The sequence below is a fragment of the Myodes glareolus genome, chromosome 9, assembly GCF_982192425.1.
Source record: "Myodes glareolus chromosome 9, mMyoGla1.1, whole genome shotgun sequence".
Taxonomy (NCBI): domain Eukaryota; kingdom Metazoa; phylum Chordata; class Mammalia; order Rodentia; family Cricetidae; genus Myodes; species Myodes glareolus.
The window spans coordinates 804077-822421 of NC_142034.1; the positions used below are offsets into that span (position 1 = coordinate 804077).

At 44.5% G+C, this 18345-nt stretch overlaps 1 protein-coding gene across 3 annotated transcripts in view; it reads right to left on the reverse strand.

The window, feature by feature from the left end:
• The window catches only part of Foxk2 (forkhead box K2), a 41046-nt gene extending 23585 nt beyond the window's left edge, over positions 1-17461 (reverse strand). For all 3 annotated transcript variants that reach the window (XM_085694200.2, XM_085694198.2, XM_085694197.2), the window contains exon 1: positions 17055-17461. In XM_085694200.2, the coding sequence (XP_085550326.1) occupies positions 17055-17446 (392 nt within the window). In that variant the 5' untranslated portion in view covers positions 17447-17461. The remainder of the gene's footprint in view (positions 1-17054) is intronic.
• Positions 17462-18345: the final 884 nt, after the last annotated feature.

Consider the following 18345-nt stretch of genomic DNA (forward strand, 5'->3'; position numbering starts at 1 on the left):
CAGCACAGCTATAACCACACAAGGCAAAAAGAGCGCACCACCGCTTAGCCGGGAAATAAAAGCTTAAGGAGCAAACCCAGCAGGAACACACGAGCTCACCTAAAAATATACACTAGAATTTTCTTAGGAGGCAGAGACAGGTGGGTCTGTGAGCTGGAGGCTCACAGCAAGTCCAAGGACTACATAAAGATATTCTGTTTCAAACAAACAAACATCCACCAAAACAACAGCAAATTCCTATTAAAAACATCCTTTTCGGGGCTGGAGAGACGGTTCAATGGTTAAGAGCACTTACTGCTGCTCTTGTAGAGAGAGGACCTGGGCTCAGTTCCCAAAACCCACATAGCAGCTCACAACTATCTAACATCAGTTTCAGGGGAGGGCCTGATGCTATCTTCTGACCTCCATGTGCACAAGGCTCACCATGTACACAGGCATTCATGCAGGCAAGACACCCATACACATTAAAATAAATTAAAAATAAACAAAAATATCCATTATCTGGGTGTGGTGGTATATTCCTTTAATAACAGCACATGGAAGGCAGAGGTGGGTGGATACCTGTAAACTCCACACCATCCTGGAAGACATAGAGCCCTGTTACAAAGGAACAGAACCAGCTAGGCATAGCTGTATAGTTTCCCTCACTTGTGATCTCTGTGATACTGGACAGCTGAGACAGGACTACCAAGAACTCAAGGCCAGCTTGAACTATATGATGTTCTAAGACAGTCTGAGCCACGGAATGGTACTTACTCCCAATAAATAAATAAATAAATACTAACAAGAATAATTTTTTTTAATAAATAAACTTTTGTGATGTTTTCGAGATGGGGCTTCTCTGTAGCTTTGGAGTCTGTCCTGGAATTAGTTCTTATAGACCAGGCTGGCCTCTGCCTCCTGAGTACTGAGATTAAAGGCCAGTGCCACCACCACCTTGGCTTTGAATAAATAAAATTTTAAGAAAGCTTCCTAACTTAAAATCTATCCAAAGAGCTAGATATGGTGGTGTGTGCCTATAATCGTAACAGTTATGAGTTAAACAGGAGGATCAGAAGGAGTTCAAAGTCATCCTGAGCTATATATTATGTTCCAGGTCAGTCAGCCTGGGATACATGAGATCTTTTCTCACAGACTAAAACGGAAGTACTTGAGAATATTCACAGCAGCATTAATCCATAATAGTTCCAAATAAAACTATTTTATGTGTTCATCTGGAGTAGAATAAATTGTACTAAATTCACATTCTTAAAAGTTTTACAGACATGAAGCCAGGCACTAGTGGTGCATGCCTTTAGTTCAAGCACTTGGGAGGCAGAGACAGGCGAATGTTAAAAAGAATTCAAGGCCAGTCTGGTCTACAGAGTGACAGAGTAAGCTCCAGGACAGCCAGAGCTACACAGAAAAATCCTGTCTCAAAAAAAAAAAGAAAAAGAAAAAAAAAAGAGAAAGAAAGAAAGGGCTTTACAGAAATGAAACCAACACCAGTGATGTTAATGACAGACTATTTTCAAAAGTAACTGTTCAAATCCCTTTACCTCAGAGTCTGTTCTATATCCATTCAAAAGCAAAGACACTTCATGCATGTTTTAGAATGCAGGACAGTGGTCAGAGTCAAGGAGGAGGCTAACACAAGCGGCTTTCACTAAATTTCACCCAGAACAGGATACTTCGACGTTTGGACTTCAGGAAAGCAGCAATAGCAATGAGTCAGAAGGGATTAGAGAAACGCTCAAATGAGAAAAAGGGGCAGGTAAGGAGTTGTGTGTTCGGAGAAGTGGGTAGATAGGATGAGGATGAACCCATAGGCTACAGTAGGAATGGGACACAAGCAAGGCTGAAGAGCATGCCACCCTTAGCATTTCCTTCTTCCTGCCCTGTATCTTATTTATACAGGTCTGCAGTCCCTTGTCCAAATTTAAAAGCAAAGGTTCTGAAAACCTAACCTCAAATCCCCTGGCAGCCCATTCTGACCTGCATTGAAGAGTTAATTATAGCCTTCAATTGCCCCACTTAGCGAGAACATCCTTGTGTTTTTGCCTCAGAAGTCTAACAGTCTGGATCACAAGGTGCGGGAGTGTGGAATCACATATAGCCCACACGACATCCACTTTTCTTTAGTCCACCAGACCCGCAGGTTTCCCGTATCTAACACTGTGCCACTCCTCACAGAATTTCTCTAAAGAGGCACACGAGATGATTATATGGAAAGGAGGAAGTCCACTAACTGCTGTCCTAGACCACTGGTTAGTATTTCCACTGTTACTGATAGGCAATAAATGCTCCCTGCATACTTATCTTGGATCACTCTCACAGCAGACCCAAAATTATCCTGAGAAACGGAGAAGTAAACTGGTAACTCCTGCCCTCTACTGGCCGTCGTATCTCAGAGCCCTCCATGGCTGCCAGGAGCAGAGGCTCACACACTACCAGACAAAAGTACTAGCTACTACCCAGTGGGTTAAACAAAACCTTGCCTCATAGTTTATATGATCCGTAGTCACTGGGCAGAGAGTATTAAAGGAAATCTCTTTACCCTTAACACACTGAACCTATAACTACTCAAAAAACATCTATTAAAAAAAAGACATTTTAAGGTGGGTGTATGGCACAAACCTTTAATCCAGCACAGACAGAGGCAGGAGGACCTCTGAGTTTTGAGGTCAAGCTGGTCTACAGAGTAAATTCAGGACAGCCAGGGCTACACAGAGAAACCCTGTCTCCAAAAACAAAACAATTCCATTCTAGGGCTAAAATGGCTCTCAGTTGGTAGAATGTTTGCCTGAGATCTAAGAAGACCTAGGTTCAATTCCTTCCCCTAGTAGCACAAAATGAACAAACAGAAGTTCGTTCTAAAAGGGAGTTCATGAGTTATCCTTTATGTATTAACCTGACAACAGGAAACGGCAGTTCATTTTCCTTAGTCCTATTTCCCAAGATCCAACTGTTCCTACGACATGCCAACTTTAGTCTCATGAGGAGATTCTACAGAGGAGGAGCTTGTCTGTTTAGTACAGAAAATCTACAGGGGCATGACAGAAAAGGGAACACAGTAAGCCAGGCTACCCCCTTGTCCCCAAGACAAGAATCATTTTCCATTCACCTAAAATCCAAAAGAAACAATATTATCAACCCAGTCAAAATGAGGAACTAAATTCTCTTCCTGTCTGAGACAGGCCTGGGTAGCAAATTTAGCAATCCTCTTTCACAAAACCAGAAAACAAACAAACACACAAAAAAACTAACCAAAAAAAAACAAACAAACAAAAAACAAAAAACACCACCAAAAAACAAAAAAGCCCACTAGGTTTGCACCCTTGACACACTGTCTGAAATTGTTTAAAATTTCAGATCCTGATGGACAAGATCAGTTCACACAAAGAAAGAATTTAATCTCCACAGTGAGCAAGCAGCTCTTTGTCAGAAATTTTATTAGGCTAATTTATGTTTTTGACATTTTTGCTTATTTATTTGGGGGAAGTGTCCACCACAGTGTATGAGAGTTGGTCCTCTCCTTCCATGTAGGTTTTGAGGACTGAACTCAGATGCTGAGGCTTGGTGGTAACCATCTCTAGCCAATGAGCCGTCTTGCTAGCCCAAATTGATTTTGTTTTCTATAGTTCCAGACGCCAAACACACATTTTAAAAACCAGGTTTGGATTTCTTAAAGGAAAAACATAGAATTCATAGAATTCAAAGACAGCAAACAGAAAATCTTAATCTGTGAGCATTATTAACTCTAATCCATTTGTTCTAATTTAGCCAGAAATGCAGATGAGGACTGTCAAGGACATTTCCCTCCTTGGGAGTGAGATGAGAGGGACATTATTAATTAAAACTATGTGGTGGTTCGGATGAGATATCCCCCATATTCTCAGGTATTTGAATACTTGGTCCCTAGCTGTTGGCAAAGTTGTGGCAGGCTTAGGAGATGTAGCCTTGATGGATAAGGATGTCACTGGTTTTAAAAGCCATGCAGTTTCTGGTGCATTCTTTCTCTCTCTCTCTCTCTCTCTCTCTCTCTCTCTCTCTGCTTTCTGCTTGTTAAAGATGTGAACTCTCCACTTGCTGCTCCAGCTGCCCTGCTTCCCCACCATCGCAAGGATAATAATGGACTATCATCCCTCTGAAACTGTAAGTCCAAATAAATCCTTCCTTCTAAAAATTGCCTTGGCCATGATATTTCATCACTGCACAAGAAAAGTAACTAACACAGACTTAGAAAATAGGAAGAGGAAACACAAAACCCCAAAACCAGCCAGGCAGTGGTGGGTGGTACACACCTTTAATCCTAGCACTAGAAGGTCTAGGCAGGCAAGGCCAGCCTGGTCTACAGAGTGAGTAACAGGACAGCCAGGACTATACAGAGAAACCCTGTCTTGAAAAACAAACAAAAATACAAACCACCCAACACTGGAGAAATGACTCAGTGGCTGAGCGTGACTGTTGCTCTTGTATGAGGCTTGATCTCTACTTCCAGAACCCACACGGTGGCTCACAATCACTCCCAACAGCAGCTCCATAGAATCTGATGCCTCTGACTTCTGTGGTCACCAAATATGCATGTGGCTCACAAACATACATGCAAGCAAAATATTCATATGCATAAAACAAATAAATCTAAAACAATAGTAAAGTCTATCTAGGCTACAAGGACTAGAAATACAATCATATTTTTACTATTTAATTTCTACTCTAATGTATGAATACTTTGCTTGCAGGCACTACGTTCATGTAGGGCCAGAATAGAGTATCAGATTCCCTGGAACTGAAGTTCCAGGTTATTAGCCGCTACATGGATGATAAGAATCAAATCCTGGAATAGAGAGAGGGAGAGAATGTGTATACACAACATAATTCACACCCTGCCCAACAGACAGGAATTCGTGTACAGCAGGTCACAAAGGACACTGAAAAGTGAGCACTGGGTGTGGCCACAAGCCTGGCACCCCAGTACTCCAGAAGCTGATGAGGGTTGATGGCAGTTTGAGGTCAGGCTAAGTAAGCTACGATGGAAGACCCTGTCTCAAAAACCCAAAACAAACAACGAATACTGACACAGGCAGGATACATTTCATCTCCAACGGGGTCTCTACTGTTTAAAATCAAAATCTAACTGTTACGTCCAAAGCGGGTCCCAAAAATGGCAAAGTCACTGACAATATCCTAAATGACAGCCTAGGCTAACCTGAGGCTGGATTCTTACAGGGTGACAGGATTGCTATGAGGTAAACAAAAACGTAGATTCAGCATCCCTCAGCAATCTCATGAAGTGAATTCCTGTCCCTTATCTGCCTCCAACAGACAACTATCTCCAACAAAGGGCATCTAGTTCCAGACTGATCCAAAATAGTCTGTAACTGATTAAAGTTAAAGTCCTCACTCTAGCCCCCAGGTTTTCTGGTTCAAGCATCCCCACATACACACCTGTCCCCATAAAACTGGCAAGACTTTTTCCACAAGTTGTTATAGTCTACCCTTTGGGATAACCCAGCAGTTTGTTCCTCCAAATAAACATTTCCTTTCTTAAAAAAAAATTATTGATCATTTATTTTATATATGAATTTTCTAACTGTATGTATACCTTTATGCCAGAAAAGGGCATCAGATCCCACTATAGATGGTTATGAGTCACCATGTGGTTGCTGAGAATTGAACTCAGGACCTCTGAAAGAGCAGCCAGTGCTCTTAACCTCTGAGCCATCTCTCCAGCTCTAAACTTTTCTTTCTGTCCACAGTGGCCTAGGTCAGTGTTTGCCCTACACTTTTGCTTACAGAAACTTTTCACAGAATAGCACCTCTACGAACTCCATCTACTTCAGGGATTTTTCAAAGTTCTTTACAACAAGTATTACCACAGATTTTCAAATACAATTTGATCATTTAAAAGACTATCTGCTGGGTGGGGCTGGGAGTGAACAGTGTTCCAGGATTTGTCTAGTTCTTGGTTCAGTTGTCATCACAAGAATGAAACAGTGAGAGCAACAGAATGCAAAAGACAGACAGACAGACAGACAAACTGGTAATATCAGCATCTCATCTAATTCAGGTTAAAAAGTATTCAGACCTCTTAGACATAATTTTCTTCAGACAAATCCGAGAGGCTAGAGAGATGGCTCAGAGGTTAAGAGCATTGCCTGCTCTTCCAAAGGTCCTGAGTTCAATTCCCAGCAACCTTACATGGTGGCTCACAACCATCTGTAATGAGGTCTGGTGCCCTCTTCTGGCCTGTAGACAGAACACTGTATACATAAAAAAAAAAAAGACAAATCGGAAAACTAGACTACAATCCTACTCACAGGTCAGCTGACAGCCCTTCTTCATTCAGTGTCCAACCTGGCATGGTGAAGAACCACCTACAACCACTTGCAAAGCAGTATCATCTTTCCTAGCAACGTTTTCTAACTTTGAGTGTTAGCTGAAGGCAGTCTCCAAATCTGTTTCTGCTCCAACTCTCAGAACTCAAGTAAAAAGAAAAGAAAAAAAAAAAAAAAAAGAAAAGAAAAAGAAAAAACTTCAAGCCAAACCAACAAACCTCAGTGCTTTAGACAAATTAATTTAGTCCAAAAACAAAAGATACTGCCGGAGGTGTGGACTTTGAGACCTTCTCTGGGAATCAAGACATTCTAAAGTATGGGTATGCACTAGAATGTAAATGAGTCACTTGGGTTGCTCCCCAGGCAAAGATGATGGTCGGCCCTCGTGAAACTCAATTCCAAGACTGGGAAGACTGGCTTTCAGGAGATCTATCAAAATGACAGCCAGACATGTGCTCTATCAACTAACGAACAAGTATCTCAGTTACTAAATGAAAGGTTCACATGGCTCTTAACCAACCAACAAACCCCCCAGCAAACTACAAGGAGAACATGACTTCCAATGCTGATAGTCAAGACAGACAACAAGGTTATGTTGTGTTCTAAGGTACATAAAGAAACAGGAAAGGGTGACTCACCAAAGAAGCAAACAAGATTTATGTATATTGCTTGGTGCTAGACCCTATGATTAGTGTGTTAGACCCTCTGTTTAGTCTCTAATGTGCATAGCAACACAAACAAGAACAGAATAGAAAGAAGCCATTACTGAAGGAAGGCCAGGCGCTGGACTTACTACACAACAACCTTAAAACAATTTCCTTAGCCAAGCATGGTGGCTCGTGTTTGCAGTCCCAGTATTCGGGAAGCTGAGGTCCAAGGTTAATCTAGGCTAAACACTGAGTTCTTGTCTCAAAAAACAAACAAATGAAATAAAATTTGGGGACTGGAGACTTGGCTCAGTGGTTAAGGGAGTATACTAACCGGCAAGGATCAGAGCTCGGGCCCCAGCAATAAAATTGTGAACAGTTCACAATCACCTACAACTCCAGCTTCAGAGTTTCCGACACTTCTGGCCTCCCTGGGCACATATAGGCACACAGACAAATAATCAAAACAAATCTTAAAAAAAGAAAGAAGCTGAGTGTAGTAACTCACCCTTTTAATCCCATCACACAGGAGACAGAAGTAGCTGGATCTGAGTTCAAGGCCAGTGTTGAACTAGAGAGTAGAAAGACTCTGTCTTCCATAAAAAAAGGAAGAAGAAAGCAAAGAAAAGACTTCTACAAGAGAACAGGATCGTTTGTTAGTTCCAGCACTCAGGAGGCAGAGGCAGGAGGACTGCAACAGGACAGCATGATCTTCAGAGGTCCAAATCAGCTGTCTCAAAACAAACTAACAAAGAAATATTTTATCTTTGAGAAGCTAATTTCAACAAGTTTGACAGTATTTTATAAGAAACAGGGAAGGAAGGAAAGTTGAGCTACCAAGTCACTAAACTCAGGCTGGTCAAGTCAGGATGGTATGCACAACTGGAAAAGGCCCGGTTTGGGATCAGGATTTGCTCCAGTTGGACACTCTCCGGAGCATCTCTCCCCAGACCTCTGCAAGGACAGTCACCTGAAAAAGCAAATAAACAAAGACCACCACACCCTACTTCCATCTAAGACATACAGGAATCTAGGTCAGATGAAAGCAAGTCACACATGATCTGTGGGAGAAGCAAAAACAAGCAAGAATGGTAGGAATATAGGGAAGACCAGGTCCTTCTGTCTAGCATCAAGATAAGACCAACAGCCCGTCTGCCTTGTTCCTCTAAGAAACTAATAATGGTTTTCAATCACCACCATGAGTTCTAAACACGGAAACACATTTTCACTTACTTAAACTGTCTGTGTATGTACCCAGGCTTCCACAGGTTGCCTCTCCATGAGTCAGCCATGTTTAGTTTTAAAACACATAGTACAAAAACAAAAGCCACTTTGGATAGTCCATCATCAACCAATACAGGAATAGGTGGCTGGTCATGGCAGCCCATACCATTAACCCAACACAAGGTTTGCACAGGCAGGCAAACGAGTTTGAGGCCAACCTGGTCTACATAATGAGACTCTGTCTAATGGGGATGGGGGGGTAGACTTGATCCAACATGTATAAGGCTGTAAGTATGACTCCCCAGATTCCCCAAAAGTAGAGATAGTTATAGAATCAAGGGTGAATTGCCTGTAACATTCCTGTCTTGTTCTGCAGCATTCATAAAAACACCAAGGTTTTCCATTTTGTTTTGTTTGGGAATTTACTTTTATCTTACATGTAAGGGTCTTTTGGTTGCATGTATGTTTGTGCACCATGTGCATGCCTGGCGCTCAGAGGCCAGAAGGCAGCAATGGATCCCTTGGAACTGGAATTAGAGTCAGTTGTGGGTGCTGGAACCATAAACTGGGTTCTCTGTAAGAGCAGCAAATGCTTATAACTGCTGAGCCATTTCTCTAGCCACCTCCCAAGTTTTGTTGCTGTTCTAAGATTTATTTTTGCTTCTTGAGACAGGGTCTCACTACCTGCAGAGCAAGTTCCAAGACAGTCAGGGCTACACAGAGAAACCTTGTCTCAAAATAAGATTAAAAATAAAACAAAACAAGGGTTGGAGAGATGGCTCAGCAGTTAAGAGCATTGCCTGCTCTTCCAAAGGTCCTGAGTTCAATTCCCAGCAACCACATGGTGGCTCACAACCATCTGTAATGAGGTCTGGTGGCCTCTTCTGGCCTTCAGGTATACACATAGAAAGAATATTGTATACATAATAAATAAATAAAATAAATAAATATAAAAAAAATAAAACAAAACAAAAGCCTACATACATCAGGGGCCAGTGAGATAGTTCAACAGGTAAAAGCACTGGCAACCTGTGTTCTATCTCTGGAATTCATACAGAAGAGAGAACCAACATGGGCTGTTCTCTGACATATATATGTATGTATATATGTGTATCCTCTGACCTATATATAGCATTTTGTACATACCCATACATATCTTTCTTTACGCCTACCTTGAACAATTCACTGGTAAACACCTGTATAGTGAGTGATATTTTGTTTATGACTTAACAATTAAAACTTGTCTGAAGATCAAAGTGCAGAGTTAAGCCACTAGAGGCCAGGGAGTAGTGGCACTGTAAAGCAAGAGTATGCACCTAAAGTTATTCTAACTTCCACACATGTAACATGACACACATTAGCTCCTCACAAATAACACACGTGTATTTTTTAATCTGTCAAGGGCCAACAGGATGTCTCAGTGAATAAAGACATTTGCCTTAAGACCTCAGTGTGATCCCCGAACCCACATACATGATAGAGATCCAATTTCCTATGTTGTCCTTCTATGCATCCACTTATGTGTCCCCCCCCACATGTGCCCATGCACACACACACAAAATAAATGTTTTGAAAAACCTACCAAAATCAAATGAAAGACTAAGAGTGATATAAAACTGTCATTGCTGACACCTGGGACTGTCATCCATTGTAGGGGTCTGTCCTGAGTACTGCGGAATTTGTACCAGCATTGCTGGCCTTCAATCTCTGCACACCAGCACACCAGCCTTCTACATATGCCTAGAAAACATGTCCACATTGCCTAAAGTCTTGAGGAGAGACATTAGAACCACTTCTTGGACTACTACAGCTTTCACTGTGTAAGGTATACAAGCTTTGTCAAAAGGTCAATTAGAGCAAAAAGCACATACTGTCTAAGAATTCCTGGAATCTGCTTCAAGGTAGCTACAATGTAAAAAAGTCCACACACACTGCAAACCCATGTGGAAGGGAGTACCTCTCAATTAAGCTGAGGTCTCAAGAAGAGTCCTTACATTTTCCTGTGCCACCACTCTTGGGATACGAGAGGTAACAACTTGATAGGATGCTCAACACTTGCTTTGAGTGACAGAAATAGCAACGTGTGCTTGTGTGACAGGTTGTGGTTCGCTTAAATCAGTGAATTCAAAAGACTTATTTTTAGGTAGGACCAGAAGCAAGAAAGCTGACAAATATATTGTCATTATTTAAGATGGTATAAATCGACTTTGCTTAATAAAATAAAATAAGTGGGGCTGGAGAGATGGCTCAGCGGTTAGAGCACTGGCTGCTCTTCCAAAGGACCTGGGTTCATTTCCCAGCACCCACATGCTTGCTCACAGCTATCTGTAACTCCAGTTCCAGGGAATCCAACACCCTCACACAGACATACATGCAAGCAAAATACCAATGTCATAAAATAAAAACCAATTTTAAAAAAATCAAACATAAACTAGGCAGTGATGGCACATGCCTTTAATCTCAGCACTTGGTACTTGGGAGACAGAGGCAAGCAGATCTCTGAGTCTGTGGCTAGCCTGGTCTGCAGAGTACGTTCCAGGACAGCCAAGGCTACATAGACAAAACCTGCCGAGAGAAAAGAGAGAGAGACACCAAGATAAAATAAGAAAAGAAGAGCTGGACAAAATGTACAAGAATATTATCCAAGCCAGGCGGTGGTGGCGCATGCCTTTAATCCCAGCACTTGGGAGGCAGAGGCAAGAGGATCTCTGTGAGTTCAAGGCCAGCCTGGTCTGCAAGAGCTAGCTTCAGGACAGGCTCCAAAGCTACAGAGAAACCCTGTCTCGAACAACAAAAACAAACAAAAAGAATATTATCCAAAATACTAATTGTTTTTCTTAGACATTAACTTGTTTTAGAACAGCTCTTTCAGGCTGGAGAGATGGCTCAGAGGTTAAGAGCACTGACTGCTCTTCCAGAGGTCCTGAGTTTAATTCCCAGCAACCACATGGTGGCTCATAGCCATCTATAATGAGATCTGGGGCCCTCTTCTGGCATGCAAGCATACATGGAAGAAATGTTGTATACATAATAAATAAATAATTTTAAAAAAAGAAAAGAAACCCTCTTTCTCTCTCTTGTTTAAAAACAAAACACCTCTTCCACAAAACAGAAACAGTTGCACTTTCACAATGGAGAAATCTGTACTCATCCACATCCTCTCCTGGAGTATTTCCAAAAGTGCACAAAGCTGTCCTGTGCTTCTGCAACTGGCGATCCAGAGGGACCTTCTAGATGGGGAAGAGAGCAGATGAGGGAGCCACGTCCAGCTAGAATCCCATCCTACTACACCAGCACCTGAACCTCTTTGCTCAAGAGGAACGTGGTAAAGCAGCAATTAATGGCACAAACACCGACTATTACCAGGCAGCTATGCTGTGCCATTCTAGGGATTGCAAGTCTTTTGGGGATTTGGTACTGACTCTGATAGACTAGCAGGGGGAAAAAAAACTGTGTGAGAAGAGGAATTAGAACTCAAGAAGATAATGACAACAGACCACAAAGTGCTGTGGACAGCAAGGAAGCCCTCTTGCCTCTCTAATCTTGGCAGCAAAAGGGGCTACTTACTGCCAGGCTATTCTTGAGAATAGCATGTCGCCAACCACTCTCAGGGTACCCTAAGCTGCTGTGCCACCTGGAAAGGAAGAGATGACTTTCAAAGCTTATAGAGCTCAGCTTCAAATGCCCACTTCTCCCAGAAAAGAGGTAGGTTCTAGGCTCACAACCATTCATAGTGGGATCTGATGCCCTTTTCTGGCATAAAGGTGTACGTGTAGATAGAGCACTCACAAATTAAATAAATAAATAGACAGACATTTAAAAAAAAAAACCAAACCTGGGCCAGGCTTGGCTGTGGTGGCACACACCTTTAATCTCAGCACTCAGGTGGCAGTCAGGCAGACCTCTGAGTTATAGGCCAACCTGGTCTACACATTAAGTTCCAGAACAATGTAGAAAGACCCTGTCTCAGAAAACAAACAAACAAACAAAAAAACTTATTTGGGGGTTGGGTGGGGCTGGAATGATAGCTCAGTGTTTAAGAGAATTTACTGCTCTTGGAGAAGATCCATGTTTGGTTCCCAACACCCACGTCAGCTCACACCCACCTGTAACTCCAGCCCTGAAGGATCTGACAACCATACACTTACATATATGGTGTAGGATGTTCTTGGTCAAATAAAGAAACTGCCTTGGCCTTTTGATAGGGCAGATCTCAGATAGGCGGGGAAAACAGGACTGGATGCTGGGAGGAAGAAGGCAGTGTGGCAGAGGCCATGATTCTCCAACCTGAGACAGACGTAGGTTAGAATCTTCCCGGTAAGCCTCGACCCCATGGTGACACAGATTACTAGATATGGGTTAATCAAGATGGGAGAGTTAGCCAAGAAGAGGCTAGATATAATGGGCCAGGCAGTGTTTAAATGAATATTGTTTCTGTGTAATTATTTCGGGGGCTAAGCCAGCTGGGTGGCCGGGAGCCAGGACACAGCCCTCCGCTCCTCATTACAACACATATATTGTAAAGAAGAAAACATTTTTAAAAGTTGCTTCAACAAACAACAACAACAAAAATGCTTATTTTGATGTTACATTTAAGTCTGCTACCACGACGACAACAGGAGCAACCCCAAACTTTATGGTCACACTAACTTCTTCTCTTTTTGGGGGGGAGGGGGAAGAGTTTTGGAGACAGGGTGTCTCTGTGTAGTCCTGGCTATCCTGGAACTCACTCTGTAGACCAGGCTGGCCTCGGACTCAGAAAGACCCGCCTGCCTCTGCCTCCAAGTGCTGGGATGAAAGACGTGCGCCACCACCACCTGACTACTTCAGTCTTAGGCACTGGACAGAGAGGGACTCGTTCTCTAAGAGGACTTTATTTAGTAGACTGTATTAGCATTTTTCTATTGCTGTGATGAAATACCATAACCAAGGCAACTTAAGGAAGAAAAAGTTTATTCTGGCATAATCTTATCTAAAGGGATAAAAACCATTATAGCGGAAGATACAGCAGCAGGCAAGGCAGCAGAAGCAAAAAGCTAAGAGATCAGATCTTGAACCATGAGTTTGAAATAGAAAAAACAAAACTAGAAGCTTTTAATTTCAAAAGCTTACCCTGAGTGACATATCCCTGCAAGGCACACCTCCTCAACCTCCCCAAACAGTCCCCACAGGGGACCCAATATTCAACTATCTGAGCCTGGGGGGGGCATTCTCACTAAAGTGAAAGCACTGTCCCACCAAGCCAAATAAACCTTCTTCCCCCTTAAGGTCACTCCCAGCTTGGATGCCCTCCACTCCAATGCCAGGCTATAGGCTCACTCACCTGCCCACCTTCAGGAGCCCCAAGAGAACCGAATCCAGAACACCAGTGCTTCCAGAGAGTCACAGGTTCCCTTATAGATTCCCTTGCACACATGACTGAAGAACAAGGATGTTCAGAATCACGTGGGGGTTTGTTTTTGGAAAAACATATTCCCCTGTTGTCATGCAATACCGAGTCCCAAGTACCCATTCACAGTGGGCACAGGGTTCACTGGCCACTGCAGAGACAACCAGAGTACCAAAGATATTCACCAAAGCCAGCATACAACAAATACACACAGAATATACTATTTCAATGAATCAATCACACTTTAAACCTAAACTATTGCACTTCATAATTCTTCTAAATTATCTTTGAATTTTGTTTACTTAGACAGGATGGCACTTGGAACCATGGCTAGCCTGGAACTCACAGAGATCCTCCTGCCTCTTCCTTCCAAGTGCTGGGAGGCAGGCACTAAGATGCCAGGTATCTCTTTGAATTTTTTAAGTAAACTATAAAATGTAAACATGTAAAAGTTGGAACTAGATAAAATCATGATGGTTTAACCAAGAGATCAACCATGGACTGCTTTTTTTTTTTTCAATGTACAGTGATTTTCCAACAGGAAAACCAAGCAGAGTCAGTCACAGCAGTCCACAGATCCTGGCACTCAGGGTTAGTGCAACCCAGGATGTAGTGGTGCACACCTTTAATTCCAGCACTTGGGAAGCAGAGGCAGGCAGAACACTGAGTTTGGGGCCAACCCGGTCTACAGAGTTCCAGTACAGCCAGGGGTACATATAGAAATACTGTTTGGGAAAAAAAAAGAAAAAAAGAAAGAAAGAAAGAAAGAAAGAAAGAAAGAAAGAAAGAAAGAAAGAAAGAAAGAGAAAAGGGCTGGGGCAAAAGACTCACTAAAGAGTTCAAGGCCAGCCTAACACCACACCGAATTCCAAGTCTGCCTAGCCTGTAGAGAAATAATGCCTCTGAAAACAAAATAAAACAAGTGTTTACACCAGGTGTAGTGGTACACTGCGTAATTCTAGCTCCCTGATGGAGACAGGAAGATCTCTAGTTCAAGGTCACCTTGGTCTCCATAGTCAGACTGTCTCAAAAACATAAAAATAAAAACCATTTCAGCCTCAGCACAATTATTCTTTTACACTCCCTTTTAAGTGTGTGTGCATGTGCATGTATTTGTTTAAAATCCATTAAAGAGAATTTGGGCAGTTAAGAGTGCTGGCTCAGTGGTTAAGAGCACTGGCTATTCTTCCAAAGCATGCAGGTTCAAATCCCAGGACACACATGGCAGCTCACAACTGTCTAACTCCAGCTCCAGGGAATCCAAATCCCTCTTCCAGCCTGGGAAGGCACCAGAAACAAATGGTACACAGACAAATACTTGCAGGTAAAACATCTATCTATACACGTTAATTAATAAGAAAATTTGAAGAACAAATTTCAAAAAATAATTTGGGGCTCGAAAGATGGTCAATCAGGTAAGAACATGTGCTGCTCTTTCAGAAGACCTGAGTTTAGTTCCCATGAAGTCAGATGCTTCATAGCCACCCTAACTCCAGCTACAGGGGATCCTGATGCTGAGGATACCTGTCCTCACATGTACAAACCAACACACAGACACACACTCACAAGTTTTCTTTAATCTAAAATGTTTTAATTTAATTTCAAATTTGAAAAAATAATAACAATAAAAAAGAACTTGTAGGCCAGTAAGATGGCTCACTGGTAAGGCTCACAGGGCCATAGCTGATGACTGGGGAAACTGCTGTCCTCTGGCCTCCCTGTGCGCTGTGGAGGTCTTAAGAAAGGCACGCACCTAAACAATCACTTTTATCTGTTTGTTTGTCTGTTTTGGAGCAGGGTCTCTCTACAACAAGCCTTGCTGTCCTGGAGGCTGGCCTTGAAGAACTCACAGGATCCACCTGTCTCTGCCTTCTGAGTACTGGGAGTAAAAGTGTGTACCACTCACTATACCAGGCAACAAATGTAATTTTAAATTTATTCTGTTTTAAGTGTGTCTGTGCACTATGTGCATGCCTGGTGAGCACAGCATTCAGAAGGCACCTGAAGCTTAAGAGTGACAGCTGAAGCTATAATGTGGATGTGCTGCTAATTGAAGCTAGGTCCTCTGCAAGAGCAACAAGTGCCTGAACCACAGAGACTGTTAAATTCTTTTTAAAAGTAAGTGAACTCTGTAGCCCAGCAGTGCCCCATGCTGGAACACCCTTCCAAGGCTATAAAATACGGCACACATATCAACCTAACTTAAAAAGTACAGCTCTTATCTATCTCCAAAAACTGAAAGCGATTAAAAACTTCAGTCTGTGGCAAAAGCTACACTAGCAAAGATCTAGAAAAGGAACCCCTGGGGAATAATTAGCATTTCCTGGAGAGCAAAGTTGTTTTTCACGCACAGTAAATGACAACTTTCTCCAACCAAAGAAGTAAATGAAATTATTTTGTACTACAACTGACAGTCCCTGTGAGGCTCCCTTGTCACCCTATGTGACCTTGTGACAAGTCCTTAAAAACCAAACACCTTTTGTTCTTGTTTTTAGTTTTACGAGACACTGTCAGGCAATTCAAACTGGTCTAGAGTTTATTACACAGTCCAACTGAGCCCGAAACTCAAATTTCTATCTACTGCGTCGGTCTCCAGAGTGCTGGGATTACAGGTTGTAGACACCACACATGGCTAGAGATGCTTTAAAAACAAAAACAAACAAAAATGTTGAAAGTATCCAGTTTTCCCAGATGTCTTAAGGTTCTGGACAGTTTAAATCCTTAATGTTTAGAGTTTTCTATTTTTTGGCTACAAAAACACTGGGAAAAGATTACTCTTAGGCTTAGGACACTGCCCTCAAAATTTTTTGCCACTGAAAATATGAACAAGAAACAGTAACAAGATACCTATTCTTGAATTATTTAAGTTGGGTATTTTAGTTCGGGTCAGTTTTTCTACCACACACAACTTAACATCTCCCTTGGGTGCGACCTCCCTGATGGTTATAACAACTTATGCAAACTCCCAGAAGGCACAGAGAGCCCATAAAACTTCCACCCACCAACACAGGTGATGAAGGTAGGGAGAGCCGGTGGCTGATGGCAGAAATGATGACGGTCTGTATCCTGGGAGTCCCATGTCAGACTGGACAAAGGGTTGTGGGGCTGCAATACCAGTGCGTGGGATTTGACATAGGTGGGCCAGCAGGTTAAAGATCCCTGGTGGAATCTGTGGATGTGGTCCAGTTCGGATAGTGGGCGTTCAACTAGGGTGGGTCCCTAAGTCTAGATTCTGGCTGTAGATCACAATCAGTGAATAGGTCCTGGTGCTGAATCTAGCCTTGCTCCTGGATAGCGGTCAGGTTCCCTCCCGAAGGGTAACCAAAGGTCTGGTTCAGGGTCTGATTCCGCTCGTAGGTAGCTGGGGCGGTGGGTCTGAGTCCTGCCTGCTCCCAGGGAAGGGGCTCTAGGTCCCTCCCTTCCTAGGGGTGGCTAGTGTGGGTCAGGTCCAGGCCGCAGCCCCCGCCCGCCACTTACACGCGCGGCAGCTGCAGCGGCGGCGCCCCGCGCCGCTGGAACACCCCGTCCACGAACACGCCGTTCTTGCCGAGACAGCGCAGGTAGAAGTCGCCGCCCGCGTCCGGCCGGGGCTGCGCGGGTTCCGGGGCGGCCGCGCTATGGCCGCCGCCCGGGGGCGTGAAGATCTCCAGGTGGCGCCGCGAGATGAAGCTCGAATGGCCCATGCTCACATCCACCGAGCCCTGCGACGAGTTGCGCCCGATGGTCACCGAACGCTTCTTCATGAGGTACTCGAACTCGCGGCCTTCGAGCCGCGCCACGGCCCAGCCGCCCGGCGGGGATCCGCCGCCCCCGGCCCCGCCGCCCGCGGGAGGGGCGCCCGCGCCCGACAGCGCCGCCGCGGCCGCCATCGCCTGCGAGGCCCGGCCGATCCGCGCGGGCGCCCTGGCGGGCCGAGGCCCGGGCGCGGTCGTGGGCCGCGCGAGCCGAGCACGGTCGCGGAGACCGCCGGCCGGCGAGGAGAGCTGCGAGGGCGGGAGCTCGCGCGGCCGCGCGCCGGACCCGACGACGGACGGGCACGCTGGCCAATGGGCGCGGCGCACGCAGTGGGGCTACCGAGCCCGGCCAATGGGGAGCCGCGCCGCCGAGCGCCCGCACGTCCGGCGGCGTCGCGCGACGCAGGTTGGCCGCGGCGGCGCGGAAAACCCGGGGCGGATGGGGAGCTGGCGTGGGGCCGCGCGCGTTCGCGGGGTGAGCGGGGGTCCAAGGTCACGACGGACGCGGGTGCGCCCCGAGAGCCGGGGCCACGCTCGTACTCCACCCTAGGCTGCGTCGAGTCCCGCACGCTGCACTGCTAGTGTGCCACGGTGCACGGCTGCAACTCAAAACTACCCCGATGTATAGTTCTGCACTCAGTAATTCATAGCAATGACTGCAAACCTGAGCATTTTGCCTGCGTGTGTGTGTGTGTGTGTGTGTGTGTGTGTGTGTGTGTGTGTGTGTGTGAGAGAGAGAGAGAGAGAGAGAGAGAGAGAGAGAGAGAGAGAGAGAGAGTCCATCTCTCCCATTATAAAAGAAACCACCACCACGGGGGCCGTGAGAACAGCAAAGCCGTGCAGATCGAGCAGGCTGTAAGGCTCTCAAGAAGCCGGTGCCAATCCAGAGACGAAGCTCAGGCCCCAGTGTCTTTTCCAGGACCGAAGGGCAGCGGTGCACCTGCTTTGGTTCTGCTAAGGGAGGCACGTGGTCATGAAGAACGTCACACCAATATGGTGGCCCCTAGGTGCTGGCTGATGCGATGCAGTGTTCT